The sequence below is a fragment of the Columba livia genome, chromosome 8 (assembly GCF_036013475.1).
Source record: "Columba livia isolate bColLiv1 breed racing homer chromosome 8, bColLiv1.pat.W.v2, whole genome shotgun sequence".
NCBI classification, from domain to species: Eukaryota; Metazoa; Chordata; class Aves; order Columbiformes; family Columbidae; genus Columba; species Columba livia.
This window is the reverse complement of record NC_088609.1, coordinates 19,898,459-19,916,442: the sequence shown is the minus strand read 5'-3', so window position 1 is coordinate 19,916,442 and position 17,984 is coordinate 19,898,459. Positions and strand designations below refer to the sequence as shown.

The following is a 17,984-nucleotide window of genomic DNA, read 5'->3' as shown; positions in this document are numbered from 1 at the left end:
TTCTTCAACCTCTCCTCACAGACAAAGTGTTCCAGCTCTCAGGCATCTTGGTGTCCCTCTGCTGAACTCTCATTTATCCCTATCTTTCAGGTATTGTGGAGTCTAGGACTGGACCAAAGTATCTAAATACAGTCTAGCTTGCACAGTATAGAAGGGCATAGTCACTTCTCTCCATCTGCTGGCCATGCTGCTGTTTAACAGCCCAGGATGTTGCTGACCATGCTCAGCTTGCTCTCTGCCAAGACCCCCAGATCCTCCTCAGCAGAGCTGCTCCCTGGCCTGTATCATTCCCTCCTACATGCACTACTTCACATTTGTCCTTGTTGTATTTCATAAGGTCCCTGTCACCCCGTTCCTCCAGCCTCTCTGAATGGCAGCACGCACTCAACCATACCAGATGGCGCCCCACAGTTTGAGGCCAACTGAAAACTTGAAAAGAGTGTACTCCGCTGCCTTGTCCTAACTGATAAATACATTAAACAAGACAGGTCCAAATAGAAACATGTTATTCTTTGGTAGTACAGCTAATACAGGCAGAGTCTGAACACCCTCCACTCCTTTCAGGTATAAAGTGAATATTGCTGAGGTCATGACTTCCCAGTGATGTAATACTGCTAAGCAGTATGGCCTTTGATGCTGTTTTTCTGCTCATGCCACCATCCTTACATCTTTATCTAATAAAGTACAGTGAGTGCAACATTCTCTTTATCCTCTAATCAGAACAGGCAAGTAATAACTGTCTGTACTAGTTACAATACTGTACTTGTACATTAACACCATGTATGAACTAGAACCATTCAAAAATTAACACCAAATACCTGAAGCATACACTTAATTGACCTCAGGCAGTTTTACCCTATATTGTGTGCTAAAGTAATTTAGATGTTCAACATGAGCTAATCATTTCCACCTGATCAATAAAGCTATATGCAAGCACTCACAGGAACCTGCAGGCATTGAGTGTCAGTATTTTTCTAGTAGCATAATGACAGACACCACATTTTGGTAATCACTTCAGAGCAAAAGTGTATGTATTATTTATACACATGCACTTAAAATATTTTTTTACCAATTAAATATAACTCTTTAGTGGCAATACGTACAAGTTTGTGGATTGATTGAGTAACTGCAATAATTTACCTGTAGCATGGGTTAAAAGTATTATCTGGTGGGGGATGATTGACTGAAGTAAGAAGTGGCATAAATAAAAGATCAAGGCAAGAAGAGAACCTCAATGGAACACCAGTATTTTTTCCAAAAACTCTGTAGTTGTCATAAACACTTGTGAAAAATTAACATCAATGGTACAAAATTCAAGGTAAAACAGGGGAACATGCACTTGTTACTCCTAAAGCAACAAGGAAAAGCTAAGTTTGTCTTTCATAAGTGCATAAGGCATAGTTACCATTTCTATGGTGTGTGTGATGCTGTTAGAGTTGTGTAGGAGAAGGAGGCCACAGAAAACAGGCAGAAAATAGAGGCTGATGGTTAGACAATTCCTATTTGCAAATAGATTCTGCTTTGACCTGCCTACATGGCAGAAGGTTGGAAGTGCAGGTTGCAATTCATTGGTCCAACTGCTCATCCAAGATGTGAAGCAACAGTGAAACTCATTTTGCATTGAGTGATTCAAGCTTTTCACTGGTCTCCCTGGAAATGGAGTAAGTAGCACAGAGCTGTGCAGAAGGTTTAAATGCTTTGACATTAGTATGACTCACTGATACTGGTAAGAGAAGTAGGTAAGAGTCTCACACATTGTGCATGTGAAAATAAGTATTTCTTATTATTTGGAAGCTAGCACTACCAAAGCTGTATTTCTTCTACAAATGGTCTTATATGACAGGGTTTGGGGCTGTATCGTTTATAGACTCCCTTTTTATTTTGAATAGTCCACTATCTGCACTCCAATTTTTACCTTGCTTGAAGGAGCTGCGTAGCCACAAAGGGCATCAGAGTCAAGAAATATCTTTGCCCATGATATGCATTTTAAATAAGATTTTTTTTTAATTCTGCAACATTATTTGTATTGAGTATCATAAGGCTTTCTGATATCAATTATTAGTATCAGAACATCAAAAACATATAAGAAAAATATATGCATTTAACTTACTAGAACATGGGCTTTTAATTTGTGTATGTATCAATAAATGTACAATAGATGTTTAAATTACATCAATACTATCCACTTAGAGGAAGTGCTATAAATATCACAAAGCCTTAGAGGCTAGAAGACTACTTGATATATTTTATTAATAGACTAAAAGATAACTCAGCTGAATTGTATGATGCTGTGTCTGCTCTAGATACCGTAGCTCTTTTTTTCTGTGAGTGAGGAAACACTTAATCTTAAAATTATCTAAATAGGCTACTGCATGAGCCAGAAGTAATTTCTGGCTTAACTCCAGAGACTGCAATGAAGTTGAATAATTTTTAAATTATGAAATCAAATCCAGCTCTGCTGCATAGTTAAAAAGCTGTCTGTTAAGTACACCCAGAAATTTTATGTCACCTAAAGGAGCAACTAGGACACACATGGGAGGATATAATTCAACACCACAAAAATGCTAAATATTTAAAAAACAACAGACAAAGTTCAGTGTTTTTTCTTGGTTTAGGGTAAAATGAATACTTGTTTCATTAAATAGATATAATTAGCTCAGTTTTAAACTATCATTATAAAATAATCTTCAAAACAAACATTTTGAAATCTTACTATCATAGAATGACAAGCTACCATAAATTACGATTCTATTATTTTTCACTTTTTTTTTTTACTGGTACTTGTCTTTTCTACCAAACGGTATTGGAATGGTTTAGTATGAAAAAAGGTATTAGGTCTTAATTCAGGAAGATTAGTGCTGTAATACAGGTAAATATTGTTTACACATTGAGAAATAATGATTTAATACTGTCACTGGAGGGTAAGCTGGGTATACTTCAGCTCTTCTGACTTTTGCAGTGACACAAGCATTTTGGAGGACGCAGAATGCCTGGTAGGATTGGGGCTGTTACTGAGCTTTATTTACAGCAGAGCTTTAGGCGACCATGCCACATGAAGGCAGGGATCACTTGGAGGGTAACCAGAGAGACTGCTCATGCAGGTTTATACCAGACATGTGCAAACATGAGATTTCAGCACATTTCTTAAAACAGCATGAGAAGTGCCATGATTATAGTGCTTACTGACCCATGTTACATTTAGTTCCCACTGAGCTCACTTTTTAGTCTAATTTAGTTTCAGACATCCAAATTAATCTCTTTTGTGACCAAGACAGAGTGCTTACAATTGACTGCTGGGTACAGGTTGTAGCCCAGACCTTATGTCAGATCATGGGCAGTGATCTACCTAAAGCCAAACACTGGGAATGTTTCAAAGTTTTTCTGATGCCACAACTCTCAGGAAAAAAGAGCTACAGAAGTGTCCAGCAGTGAAATGGTGCTGCAGAAAACAGGCTGAGTGGATGGACACAGGTCACATCAATACCATCTCCAGCAATGATATAGACACTGGTGCTTTGGAGGATTTAACAAAACATCTCGGAGACCTGGGCATCACCTGTCCATAAAGGAAGCTCCCTATTAAGCCCTGCAATTTTGTGACTGAAATCTTCTATTTAAACAGCTTTTGAATTATTTGTTTTATTATGATGTAACTGGGGTACCTTGAAAAACACTGATTTTTTCTTGAATCTTTGAGGTTTTGTACCTGCTTGAGTAACAACCAACTTGTTTAAAAATTTATGAATTTATTCTAAAATAAAACACCAGTGCTTTAAACTTGCAGAAGTTTTAAATCAATGACAATACAGGGTTGTTACATTACCCACAGTGTTTATCCTTTTTTGAAAGACTCTTCTGCTATTTTAAGAATCTTGTGATTAAAGATACTAAATGTATTCAGAAATCTATACTACTGACACTTTTGACTCTTTCTGATCTAGAAGGTTATACTCAATATAGAAGACTTTCTCAAGTGACCAATTTTAGAGCACTCCTGAATAGATTTGGGCTGATTTAGATAAGAATTGGGCAATCACTCCTTTCTCTGTTTGAGCAGTTTGAGCAGTTCTCATCTCAGGGTGGTAGGGCTGGGTAAGGGCACAGGAAGCCAAGTACAGGAACAGGGAGCAGGGCAGGGGTCCCACCACCCAGGACCCATCCCACAGCACCTGAGCAAGGAGAGCAGGCAGCCACAGCAACAACGCAAGTCCGAGGTCACACTAGGAACACAGCTCCAGGTAGAATCTAATCCAGCAACCAATATCTACAACGAAAAGACAGGACTGAAATCAAGCTAGGAAATCAGCCTATAGGCCAGGATCCACAACAAGGTACACACAAGACTACAACATCAAACATTCCACAACCAAGTGCAGCTACAACAAGCCTCAAACAAAGACTAACAGCTCAGAGCTGATTTTAAATGGATCCCCTGGGCAGGGTGTGGATGAGGACCCAGGTGAGTCTCGTCAGAACTTTTACAGCCCATTGGTGCCCTCAGCATATAAATTCTTAGAACTTTCTAAGAAGTTTAGTTGCCTAGAGGATTTGTTTGTACTTGGGATTACTAAAGGTGTGTATACTAATCTCTAGGCTTTAATAATGTATGAAGGTTATCAATCTACTTCTTTTTCCAACCAAGAATAATTTGGTTTTTCTGTATTTGCAGATTTCTAACAGGTAACTTGTTGGCTATAGAATTTTTTTTTTTTTCTGATTCTTCAACTATGTTTTTCTTCCTAGATGTTAATACATAGGATCTTCTAGTTAAATATGGTAGTCTCTTCTATCAACCTGAAATATTTCTTTTCAGCAAGACTCTGTAATTGCTTCTTTGGTGTTGAAACTAAGGAGGCTTTTGGTATCAGTTGCTACTGACTGAATACTACCTCTCTTCAGGTGCTGAACACCTTTTACTTTCTGCTTTCACCTTCCTTTTCTTTCACCAGCAGGCTGGTGAATACAGTATCTCAAGAGTTGTCTGATATTGTATGTTGTAGGCTGTTTTAGTCTATCAAAGGGAGAAGACTTTCAGAATTATTTGAGAGAAGGCTGTGGAAGTGTTCTTAAAGGGGGAACTCCTAGGTCAAGGCCAAATCCCTGAAGCTCGTCTTAAAGGTGTTGTCATATTAATTTTTTTCTAGCTAGGCAACTTCTTTTTTTTTTTTTTCCCAAAGCCACTGATTACTCCACATTTGGGAGTTTTGGAAGAAAGTTTTTGTTAGGAACACGAACTTGACAGTGGAGTCAGAACTACTCTTACAGTTTTTTTTACTGGAAAGCTATATATATATATGTATTTTTTATGCCTTGGGGGCTGTATGTGAGAAAAAGCAGGAGCATTTATCTTTCCAGGCACTATGTTTTTATGCTTTTTACTCTTTACTGCTTTGCTCCCCCCCCCCCAGGATTGTGCTACAGGATGGCTGTTGACATGTTTGTATACTTAGCCACACACATCACTTGAGATGTCTGTATTCATCAGGTTTGTATTCCATGAAAAATATATTTTTAACCTATTTATCCTGAAAAAGGGACAGCAGGACTTTCACAACAGCCATAAGACTTCAGGGGCTCAGTGTCACACAGCATGCATAATTTTACAAACTATTTTTCTTACAGTGTGAATAAAGGCTCAGTTGTGGGAAGACATGCTGTGTTAGGGTTTTCTTACACAATTCTCTGTGAAGAGGAAAGTGGAGGTTGCTCGGAGCTTGCTTTGTTTTAGTTTCTTGGAATGAGTTTGTGACAAAGCTTTTGCTAGGAGAGCATGTGCTGGTGTTGAACCAGCACTGTGCAAATATGTTGCATGGGTGCTGCTGTGATCATCTGTGTGCCCCAGGACTGTTCTTTAATGTAAATACAGATATGTACATTACTCTTTTTCTACAGGACTGAGCATCTGTTGCTCATATGAGAAGTGGCACTAGTTGTAAGTTACAGGCTGAGCTGCTGTAGAAGACCGTGGTAAGATTTGAATCACCTTAGAAGGAACCTAAATTCAGAGTTTACATCTCGACATCCAAACGATGTTTTGTTAGTGTTCTTTAAAACAATCTATTTAACAGAGGTAACGTTAGCAAACCAGTAGGTTTCCACTCGAGCCCCAGCAGGGTCTCTGGGAAGGGGAAGCGCTGCGGGAGCAGAATCCACAAGCTCAGCTCTGCTGGCGCCGCGGCCACGTCCCTCCTCCGGACGCCCCAGCTGCGCGGGACCGGGACACGTCAGGTTCCGTTGTTAAACAACCTTGCAATGGCACCGGCCAGCTTCTTCCTGAAGCGCCACGCCGGTGTCCGGGCCCTCGCAGGGCAGCGGCCGAGGCTCGGGGGATGGCTGCTGCCGGATGGCTGCTGCCGGCCGCGCCCCGCCGCCAGCCGTTGGCGGCCGCGAGCGGAGCGGAGGCGGGCGGGTTTGAAAGGGAGGCGCCGGCTGCCATGTAAGCGCTGGCCGGGCGGCGCCGCGGGCAGGAGCTGAGCTGGGAGCAACCAGCGCTCCGAGCCGGCCCGGCGGTGCCGCCCTCGCTGCGGGGATGGGAGCGGAGCGGGGCGGCCGGCGCGGAGCGGAGCTGCCGCGCGGCGCTGAGCGGACAGGGGGGCGGCCCCCGGGGAGCCCCCGGCCCATGGCCTTCATCATGATGAAGAAGAAGAAGTTCAAGTTCCGCGTGGAGCTGGAGCTGGACGAGCTCTCCTCCGTGCCCTTCGTCAACGGCATCCTCTTCTGCAAGGTGCGGCTGCTGGACGGGGGCAGCTTCAGCGGGGAGTCCTCCCGGTAGGTGTCACCGAAGCTCCCAAGGCGAGCGGCTGAGGGGCGGCAGTCCCGGCCGGGCCGCGGCCGCCCCTTTCCGACGGGCTCCGCTCAGTCCGCACCCCGCGGAGCCGCGTCCCCTCGGGAGCCCGGGCGGCCGCCTCTGCAGCCCCCTCTGCCCGCTCCTCCCGCACGGGGCAAGGCCGGGGGAGGGAGCGGCCGCGCCGCGATTCCGCGCACCAGAGGCAGCCCCGGGGCTCCTGGCGGCTTCGGTCCCCAGCTGGGGCAGCGGGAAGGGGAGCGGGCGCTCACAGCTCCGGGGACAAGGCAGCTTGGCAGCAGGCAGGCTGCCTGGTTGCTCGTCCCGTCCGCGCCACCAGCACCAGCAGAACAGATGTGGGAGCGCCTGCAGGCTCCTCGTCTGCGTGGCTGCTCGCTTCTTGAAGTCGTAACACTTTAAAATACGGGAAATGAATCTGTGAGTGGAGGGGGGTTGTCCTAAAGAAACCGGTCTCTTGTGCCATAACGTCCTGAGCTGTAAAGCTGATTGTGCAGTAACAGGAGGGGAAGAAATTTCTTGCCTCCAACTTTGAGTGCGGAGCTGTCCCCTGTCAACGTGAGCTGTGCGACCTTGGTGTTTTATTCTGGTGGCCACTGGATCTCTGTATTTCGTTCTGTGGATATTTACACAAAGAGTTAACATAAATAGCTTGATGGAAAGTTCCTCTCATTTCGTGTAGGTATTCGGGTCATACATGTTTCTTTGTTCATGCTTAATTCTGCAGTGCAAGTGTGGCAGTAAACAGACGTCTTTTTCTCTTTTTTCTTCTTATTTTGTCCCTCAGCAGTAGAGCTGTCCTATGCTGTGACAGTGGCTTTCTGATCTGCTGGCAGTGATGGGTAAACACAGTGCAAGCGGGTTAATTTTTTCCAGGTGCCAGGCAGAGGCAGAACCTTGTCAATAGGAGGGTTGTGCTGTGGCTTCAGGTCTGGGGAGGAGGAAGCTACCTTCCCACTACAGTTGTTCACGTTGTATAGGTTATAATATTACTTTAATGTTATTATGAAAAGGATTTACTGAAAAATGTCTTGTAGAATGCTGGAAGCAGACAGAAATCAGTAACAAATCCATGAATATTAAGTTATTTTCTTATTAAAATACTGCTGTTACAGAGCTTGCTTAATTATCTGCTTTTGCGTCTGCAAATAGAATTCTTCAAGGCCAATAACAAGCATAAAAATGGAACTTTGGCCTAAAACATCCTCATTTACCCATTCTGTTATACTAGCATGTATAACTGAAGACTATTTTTTCTTCTGTACAGGGTGTTCAACTCATCACTTTCCTGTCCACATTTCATGTCTCTTCAATGCTTTACTTGTGACCGACTTCTTCAGGAGTCATAAATGATGATAATCATGATTTTAGGCACTAATGTGCCATTACTGTCCTAATGCAGCCCTTACTGCCTTGAAATAATTTTCACAGGCTGACAGGTCATAGTATCTCTATTTTAAATGAGTTATTTCAGCTGAGATTATGTTTTTGATACCTTAGTGTGATCTTAGCCTTTTCTTGCCTTGCCTGTTTACAAAACTAAAAATAAAAGCTTGAGAGCATACATGCGTATCTTTATGAATGTGAGCAGTGTATTAGAGTGAAATATGACTGACAGGAGGCAGTATGTGTATGTAGGGAGTGTCAGCAGAAGTGTGATGATGTAAAAAATTGTGTTGAAGTATTGTGCTGGAGTCAGAGAGGCTTTGAAATTCTTCCGCTTTCTTTTTTGGAGGGTATGGCTTAAAAATAAGAAGAGCGGTAAAACATATACTGGTATGTCAGAGTCCTTGTGACTGTAACTGAGTCCATTCCTGCTGGACTGAGAAGTGTTGAGATATGTTGGTAGGAAGGTAAAGAATTCCTCTGCAGCGATCCTTCAGTGCCAATTTAGGGAGTGCCTTTGCTCTTGGCTTAAGAATTAACAGATGGATTTTTCACAGTGGTGATTCAGCAAAGGTCTGAATAAATAAGGATGAAATTAAGCTAACATTAGAGTGGCAGGATTTCAAAACTCATCAGTAGCGAACTTTTTTTTTAGTGGCCATCATCTTCTAGTTGCAGGCATTTATTAGTTTCAGTGTGAGCTGGCAGTCTTATCCTTAAAGTAGTGATCTTTTTAGTGTTATTGAAGAAGACTGAAGAATTCCATTGTGTTTCAGAAGGTAATGTACGAACTCATTTCAGATAATGTATAATACATGGAGATACAAAAATACAAACCATATTAGTTTTTTTTACATATTACTATGGGTTTTTTAGTTTGTATGTAGTTTTTTAAAACTCCAGTTTGTGAACTTGTATTTGAAACTTCCCTATGTGTATTTGTGAATATTTACTTTAAGAAAAAAATTCTGTATATTATAATGCTAAATGCTTAATTACTTGACAAAATATTCAGCTTTTTAAAGTAGTCTCATACTGTCAAAGGACATTGAGCAGCCAGGTAGTAGCAGCATTTAAACCTGTGGAGAATGTTTGAGTGTGTGTGCAAGAACAGGACCCTGGAATTCTAGGGAGCATTCCAGGGGTTATAAGCTTTGACTCTACAACATGGGAAACCTTTAAAGAAGTTGCAGAAGGGGGGAAGGTTTTGTTTGGGTGTTTTAGTAAATTGCCAACCAGCAATACAGTGTAATTCCTGCCCTCCCCTTTTTGAAATTGCTTTCTATATGACTTCTGGATCTCTACAACAGTATTTTTAGATTTTGTAACAAGGGGTGGATTTTCAGCAAATGGACTGTGGATGCATGCAAAGTTATGCTAACAAACCTCATTTTCTTTTATAAAACTTTGTAGCTTGAGCCTGGCTTGCTATGTGGAAAGGCATCTTGCTATAGTTCTAATTTCCCTGGGTCACTGACACTAGATATCTCTCTCTGAAACTGGATACACTAGAACAGGATATTTGTGCAGATTCCAGGATACTATGTGTCTATACGCTGCCTGGTCGTAAAATACTGTGCATATAATGTCTATTGTACCGTGAAAGGATGGAAGATTATTCTAGGGTAGAAATTACATCTATTAATATATTGAACAGAAAAATACTAATCTAAGTTATAGACTTGACTAAATACCAAGCATATTTATACAAAGCTACTCTAATTCAGACATAAAGCCACTGAAGTACAGGCTGTCTGCAACTGCCCTCATTCTAGCAGGCTGAAGAAATAATTGATGGGCCCCAAGAGCAGATAACTGCTCACAGGCTGAGTTGTTGCTCAACCAGCAGCAAAAGAACATATGGGATATGAGGAAATCAAAGAAATTTTGGAAAATATCTTATTTCTTGAGGGTGTACTTTCAACACTGGACCATATAGGTTTAGGTTAGAGTAGCTGTAAGCCTGGTAGTTACATTTTTTAGCCCGATTTCCACTCACACTCAAGGGAAGGACTTACTGGTTGTTGTGTTCTTATGACTGCAGTCTTCACTTTCATCACATCCCCTGCCTTTGAGATCTGATTTCTGACACTTCAGGCTGCTGATGTTTCTCTTCTTTCACAAAACAACATTCAAAACTAAGAAGCTGACTGTTGTCAGTATCTGTGTGACCAGACAGAATAGAAGCAGCTGAGAACTATGACTTTTTCATCAAAACATTTTATTCCCCAACAGATGCCAGGGAAGCTTTTTTTTTTTTTAAGGTACGGGATGCTCTTGAGTCCTGAGAAGCAGTCTTAGAGCTCTGACATGACTAGCATGAATATATTCTTATTACTGAGGGATACAGGCTAGAGTATGGAATTGTCTTCTGTAGAAATTAATTTGTTATCATTCAGATAAGCACTTCTTACTTCTAGTTATGCTTGGCTACCTTCTTCTCGGCTGCCTAAAACTACATTTATTTTTTGTGACTCCAGCAAGTACATTTTCTGCCTGACCAAACTCTTCTAATTGCTTTTAAACCATTGTTTTCTGTGTTGCTGCTATTGCATTTGAAAGGGAAAATTTCTTCTGACAGTAACACAGTTTAACCAGCTTTCTGTTTTTAAACAAAAGCACTTGTTAGAAAAAACATACCTGTGACATGGAAGTACTGTTCCTATCACGCTCATCTTCCTCTGTGATGTATGAATCCTGTTGACAGTCTTCAGAGCTGGCAATGGATGATGCCACTTCTAATAGTTTTTCAGCTGTAATCAAATTTGCAGTTGGATAAACTGAAACAAAGTTGTAAGATGCTGTGAGGAAAATTGGTAGAGAGATAAAAATCCTGGCTTGCAATTTTGTAGCTGTGCTTTTCTGCACTTAGTGGTTTCTCAGTTGGGAGAGTGTTGGTCAAGCATCTTACACGCCTTGTCCTCCATAGAGACAAAGATGTAAGCAGGAAAAGTTCTCAACACAAATTATAACTTTTAAAATGTAGCTTCTTTGTACCTCTTCAGCCTTTCATTAATAGTTACAGTTAAATGTGTGTAGTCAACAGTTTCAGAAAATAGGTTTGAGGAAGGTAACATGATGTACAAGGACTGGACAAGAAACAAAATGTTTATACAGACTGCATTTTTGCATGGGATGTAGCTAGTTATTACAGATACAAAAAGGGCTCATTCTTGTGAGGCTTCTGTTACTGTAAGTACTGGTAAGAGATAGAGCAACAGCTAGCTTTTCAGGAAAACGTTCCTGAAAAGAGATGCATGACAGGCATCTGTCAAAGAAGAGGGTGTGGAAGGAGGGAAAAGCTTTTATGCTTGATGTGTCTGGCTTGTGCAGAAGAAAAGGCACTTTAGTTTTAAAGAGCTGGTGGTGATGTTCTTGTGTTGTTTGTTTTCCCTCTGAGCCCAGCACAGTACATGGAGCATAGTATTTTGCTGCCATAAACTTGTTACTTGCAAGCAGCATGGCACCTGATTCCCTTCATATTTTAAAGACTACTCCTGTTCATGGAATAATGTAGGGTGGAGGGGAGTGCTAGAGATCACATAGTCCAAGTTCCTGCTCAAAGCAAGACTAACTTATATCAGGAAACTCAGAGCTTTGTCCTGTCAACTTTAGAAAATCTGTAAGAACAGGGATTCCATTCTTTGTAGACAACCTGCCCCTCTGCTTCATCACTTTTATTGTGAACTTTTTTCCCCCTTATTTTATTGGAATTTCTCTTGTTACTGCCTCTTTTCAATTCTCTGTTCCCCATTAAGAAACATCTGGCTCCATTTTCTCTCTAACTCAATAGAGATGGCTGAAGGTGACAATTACATCTTCCTTCATCTCTTCTTCAGACTGTAAAAATGCCATTTTCCAAACTTCTCCCACATCAGGTGCTTAATCCTCCTCGTCTTTGACTCCAGACCCTCATCTCACATCCCCTGGACTTGCTTTGGTTTATCAGTGTCTTTCTTCTACTGTGAGACCCCCAAAACCAGATGCAATGCTGCAAACAGAGTATCACAAATGTACAACAGAGGAGAAAAAATCACTTCCTTTGAACTGCTGGCTGTACTCTTGCTACTGCAATTTGCCCTTCATGGTGCTGATTCCCTTTTTGGTCTCTGCATTTGCCTGTAACCAGCAGTTTTTCATAAGTAATGGTATTCCAAAGCATCTGTTTCAATGTGATGATTTTTATAGGAAATACTTGACATGAAATGTTGCTAGTTCAAGATGTAACCTGTTTATTATGAGCAAAAACATGTGCAATAGAAAATGACTGCTCTATTAAAGTTTTGCGTGTACTAACAGCAAATTAAGTGGGGAGTTGTACACTGTAAACAAGTGGAGCTCTTCCTGCAGAGCCAGCTGTTTGCTGGTCTGCTTACTGCTGAAATTTGTGAAACATTTGAGCTCTGTTTGTAAACACCTGGTGTTGTTCATTTTTTTGCAATGCTTAGGAAAAAATGTTTTGTTGGAGAGAATATATCTTGTATAACTTGGGCACAGAGAAAACACAAAATATTAAAGGAAAAGTATACTCTATTTCTTCCTGAATATAAGAAATAAATGGAAGCTTCACATAAGTTTACTACTACAGTGTGAACTTTGGAGTTGATGCTCTAAGAGATGCATCTTTCTATATAAAGACTAAATTTAGCATTCTGGTTGTCAAATAACAATTTAAGGTATAGCTTGGTATTTGAAAAGTTATATTCAATGTTTTTTACTCCTTTGTAGCTCAATGTTCTTTAAAGATAATAATGTTGGAATTGTTGCATGTATGGGCAGCATGTATGTTATGTGTATTAAATGCATAGAATACATTTGAACAAAACTGGTACTGGTGCTAGATCTTTTATTTGCTTTAAAATACCTGTGCTAATTTCATACTTGTCCATGTGTTTGGTTTTACTTCCATCATCAACCCAGCAGTAAAGATTTCTGATTTAAAAGTGAAGGATCTCTTTGTTCTGTGATCTTGTTTAAATTTTTGATTGTGCATACAGTAGAGATCTTAAAAGGCATGAGTAAACCATATTGTTTGACATTTCAGCTGTGTGAATCTAAACCAAACAAGAAGACTACACTTCTGTGTAGTAAGAGTAGTTTTATTCTGAGGATCCTAACACTTCACAAATACCAACCTGTTTGGCAGATCCTGGGAGACTGAATAGCAGTGCACCATGTTTTGCTTGAAAGTGGACTGATAAGACGGGAGCTCAGTTGCTCTGGCAGCCTGCTGCATGGGTACCTGTAGCTTTCACTCAATGGTGAGACTGCACAAATTTGAAATAAAGTAGATTTTTGGTAAGAGGGGTGCAAGAGGGTGTTCTCTTGCATGTCAAACCATTATGTGTTCCCTAGTATAAGTGAGAACTCTATATCCAACAACACCTTCCTAATCCTAAAGATAGCCTAGGAAAGGTCAAATTTTGCTGTAAAGTACCTGAACCACTGAGGGCACTGAAAGTGTGGTTGATAAACTGCTAGATTATATGCTAATGCCTTAATTCCTGTCTCTTGGGTGGGATCATGGCATTTGCCATTCTTTGTTAGGTGCACTGGTGTTCTGCAGAAGAAAGATGTTTGGTTTTATTTATTTTTATATATATAAATATATCTAAGAATGGGATATTGTTCCCATTTTGAAATACTATTTTCTATGCTAAAAGTAACTGTGTTATTTCAATCTACTAACTGCTGTATTTGTGTAAGAAGTACAGAGCTAACTGCACTGAGTTTATTCAGCCAAGGGCTGATCAAAGGAAGCTGTTAGAGTAGGTGAGAAGTTCATGTGCACACCCAGAAACGAGTACAGAAAAAACAGAGGAGGGTGGGGGAGATAAAATATCCTGCCCCAGCTACTCTAAGGCCTGTCCCAGGAGCCACTGGCCCATCAAAGGCCCATTTATACAGGTCCAGGGACAGAGAGGCAGATGGGGAAATGAAATTATGGATTTGGTGGAGGGGACACCCTGTCTGGGCCTCTGCCAGGGCTGTCCCAGGGGAGCCCCAGCCCCTTTGTCCAGGCAGAAAACCCATTGTGTTGTGCTAACACCAAAGCACCTTTGGGACTGAGGGGAGTTGCTGCATAGCGCTGTGAGATGCATGATGGGATGCAGGGGAAGCAGCTTATTATGGAATGTTAGGAGATGAACTAAAGGAAGAAGAACTTAGGTCATTTGGGGAGGAGCAAATGTGGGGAAAATAGAGAGGTAAGGTGATCAATGGGCCAGTTAGGTGAGAATAGCTTGCTGGTTTGTATATTTGTCTGGCCATGCCCTGTTTTTAATCAGTGCAGTCTGTTGTCTCTTCATCTCAAAGTACCTTCTAACTCCTTCCTGGGTGAAGGGCTCTCTGTTCAGTGTGTATGGGGTGTGGGGGGGGCTGAGTGCCAGCAGCTGGAGTCAAGACTCTGCACCAGAGGGCCCAGGTGCCTGTGGCCAGCAACAGGAGACACCTGAGTGAATGGACTTAAGTGCCAGCCACAGGAGTGGTACTGTGGGTCACAGGGGCCCGTGTGTTCCTTGTGTCAGCAACTGAAGTGAGAGTCTTGGTGCCAGCAGCTGGCCTGGGATGGTAGGACAGATCACCTGTGTTACATGTATATGGGTCTTGCTAGCAAACCCTGTCCTGTTCCACCACAGCAGGGAGCGGGCTGAAGCTGCTGGTGCCTTCTCTGTGGGTGCTCTCTGTGTTTGTGACCTGTGTGTGGGTGCTTACCAGGAGCACATCTTCACCCTCACAATGGGCTGGATCTGGGGAGTGGAGCTGCAGCAGCCTTAATTCTCTTGCATTGTCTCATCAACATGATATATTTTCCCCTGAAAAAAAAGCAAGAAAATCTTGGCCAATATTGAAAAAGCTGCAGTTGCTCAGAGAGAATTCTTCTAAAGTAATTTTATTCACTGTATTTTGGATTTTAAGAAACTGGCCTCAATAATTCTTAGAAGTCCAAAGCAACTCTCCTATCAAACCACCAGTTCTAAAAAAAAACAATTTTAACAATAATATTCTCATTTACTTCATGGAGTAAAATAGCTATTTTTTTCAAGGTATTTATAGTGTGTAGGCAACTCATGTTCTGTACAAAAGCTGTAAGATGTCTAAGCAAACACCCCTTTCCTTAACGTAAAGAAGCATACTGACCCAATTGATTCCAACGGTATTGCTAGAAGTAGCTTCATGTGAAAGTAGTCTGACATAAAGACTGAATGGCATCTTAAAACAAATGCTTCCAATTTTTGTTTCTTTGACCAAGGAGTCTAAAATAATTGCAGTGGAAAAAGAATCTCTTTAACATAATCACCCCCATATGGATAAATGTTATACTTGGCTGTCTAGAATAATTCAGACAAAAACTTGAAGAAACACTTTCCTAACTAAGCAAACACAGTATTTTGGTAAATGCCCACAAAGAGTTTCGGCTTCTTTATTTCTAAGCCTCTCTTGTTAAAGCTTTTCTATTTGGTGAGAAAGGATTTTTCACATGACATTTAAGGTCCTTAAAAGTGATTTATTTTTGTGTTTGTGGCTATTTGCTGAAACAAGTCATTAGTCATATCTTTTATCCATGTGGAAATGAACAACCAATCTGCTGGTCAAAAAAGAGCCCATCACTTTTTAACAAATGAGGATGAAAAGTTGGTTGGATTAGGATTTATTTCTTTGGTTTTTGTGTTTTCTCTTTTGTGGAAGAGAAAAACCAAGACTTTTCATCATTCTAAGCTGCAATTATGTACAGCACATAAAATGCATACAGAAAAAGACTTGTCTACAGCTGAATTCTTGCATTTGAAATTTAGTCCATGTGAAATTGTTTCTCTAGAGAAACGACACTTATTTGTTAAACTGCTAGTAACTTAACCTATGCTTTGGAAGCAATTATCTCAAAATATCTATCTATTCAATTTATTTGTAGTTAGGTTTCACAGGATTAGTGAAGTTACACCAAAGCATGACCCAAAGCATGACAACTTAGTATGTATTTGAAGGCATCTTAGTAACTAAGATATATTTTGATTCATAAAACAACTGGTTTTGCTTTGCATGTGGTAAAGTGACTGTGAGGCTCAGAGGAAGCTGACTCATAACGGAAAGCTTTCTCCAGCCTGCCCTGTAGCGTCGGCCCAATTGCCAAGAAGTTATCTGGGTTCATTTCCATAGTAACCAATCAATAAAACTGTTTATTTTCTAAAGGCCTGGCACTTGAATTAAGACTCTTAAAATATTAGATATTATTCTCAATTAAAAGTTAAGTGTTCTGATTATTTGACTTTTTTTCTGCATGGGAGGAATAACTTGCTGGTGCTTTTCTTCACACAAAAATTACCTTCATGAAAATGGGATAATTTTTTTCTTTGTATAATGGAATTAGAAGAACTGTTCCAGGGGGCAAGAGGTCTGGTTGGGGTCTTTTTGCACATTGTGTATGAACGTTCCAAATATATTGATTTTTTTTAAAACAGTTTGACAATATGCCAGTGAAAGAAACTAACAATAGCTTTTTGAGGTCCTTATGAGGAGGAAGGGGTATTCCTGGTTTTACCTGATTTTATTTTTACGATAAGTAGAGCATCAGTACGTATAACTGAGGCACTCTTACTGTAACTTTTAATTTCTTGTTTGTAAGAGAACTTAAAATCCCGATTGTCCTATTCAATGTCTATTAAATTACCTGCCTGAATAAATCCTGACCTGTGTTATGAGTGGACCGAGTCTTCCAAAAATGTAGTGGTTTTGTGCTGTCTTCCTTATTTGAACAATTATATACCTATAGTAGTATTTGTATGTTGAAATAAATCCATGATCCTTAAAGGTTTTAAGGACACTTACATTCACCAAGCAGATGTTACTTACACCTATCTTGTATTTACAAACAAAAGTACTACATTTAATGTTCACTAAATTATATTTTACTGTAATGTTAGTGATCTCTGGAATACTATATAACTGTACAATGTAAAGCAGCTTTGACTGTAGCTTGCTGTAGAGGTGGAAAGCTGTTCTGAAAAGCAGAAACATAACCTGAACCATTATACTGAGTTGCACAAAGATTTTGGTATATGATTTTGACCTTATGAGTTTATAGAAACATCTAGAAAATCAAAGGCATTATTTGTAGGAAAAAGTGTTATTAATAACTGGAAATATGACAGATGTAAAAACACTACAAGAACTTGCTGAAATGATGAATAGGAGAAGCAATTCTGTTACTGGTCATCCCAATGGTATCCTGGGTGATAAGTGACATGTGTAAGGGTGATGACAACTGTCCTAATTGTGTGATGAGCAGATGCTATGGGAAGGGATTTTCTGAGCTTTATGGATGACAAGTCTTGTAGCATTGTCTTATAGCCTTATAACAAATAGCAGAAAATCTATATTGCTTCTACTTTCCAAAAGGACGCTTGAGACTGGATTGTTTTGCAGATATTTTTGGATGCATAGTTATGTGCAAATGCTCCCTGTGGATTCATGGCCATAGCTGATATGCCTTGATCTGAGTCTAAAGATAGAGCTTAAGGCAAAGAATTGTTAAGAGTTCTTGCTCTTTCAAACTTAATAAAGGTTTGTATAATTGCATGCATTTTAGTATTGATACATATTTCTGGTAAGATTTAATTTCAGTAACTCTTCCTAGTAAAAGAGAGAGCTGGCTACAACAATCACTTTGATTAGGTGACAGCATTTTTAATTATCCTCTTAATGTAGAAGTTGTTTACTTATAATGTTATGTTCAAGTCTATTATCTTTAAGTATCAACACAGGCCAGTTGCTTCTGGTGCTCCCAAGAGGACATTAG

General features: G+C 40.4%; 1 protein-coding gene across 2 annotated transcripts in view; it reads left to right on the top strand.

Annotated features, from left to right (window-relative positions):
* Nucleotides 1–6,304: 6,304 nt before the first annotated feature.
* The window catches only part of EEIG2 (EEIG family member 2), a 27,301-nt gene continuing 15,621 nt past the window's right edge, over nucleotides 6,305–17,984 (top strand). Inside the window, exon 1 of one of the 2 annotated variants that reach the window (XM_065072449.1) lies at nucleotides 6,305–6,768. In XM_065072449.1, the coding sequence (XP_064928521.1) occupies nucleotides 6,530–6,768 (239 nt within the window). In that variant the 5' untranslated portion in view covers nucleotides 6,305–6,529. The remainder of the gene's footprint in view (nucleotides 6,769–17,984) is intronic. The other variant, XM_065072448.1, reaches the window with a different exon arrangement.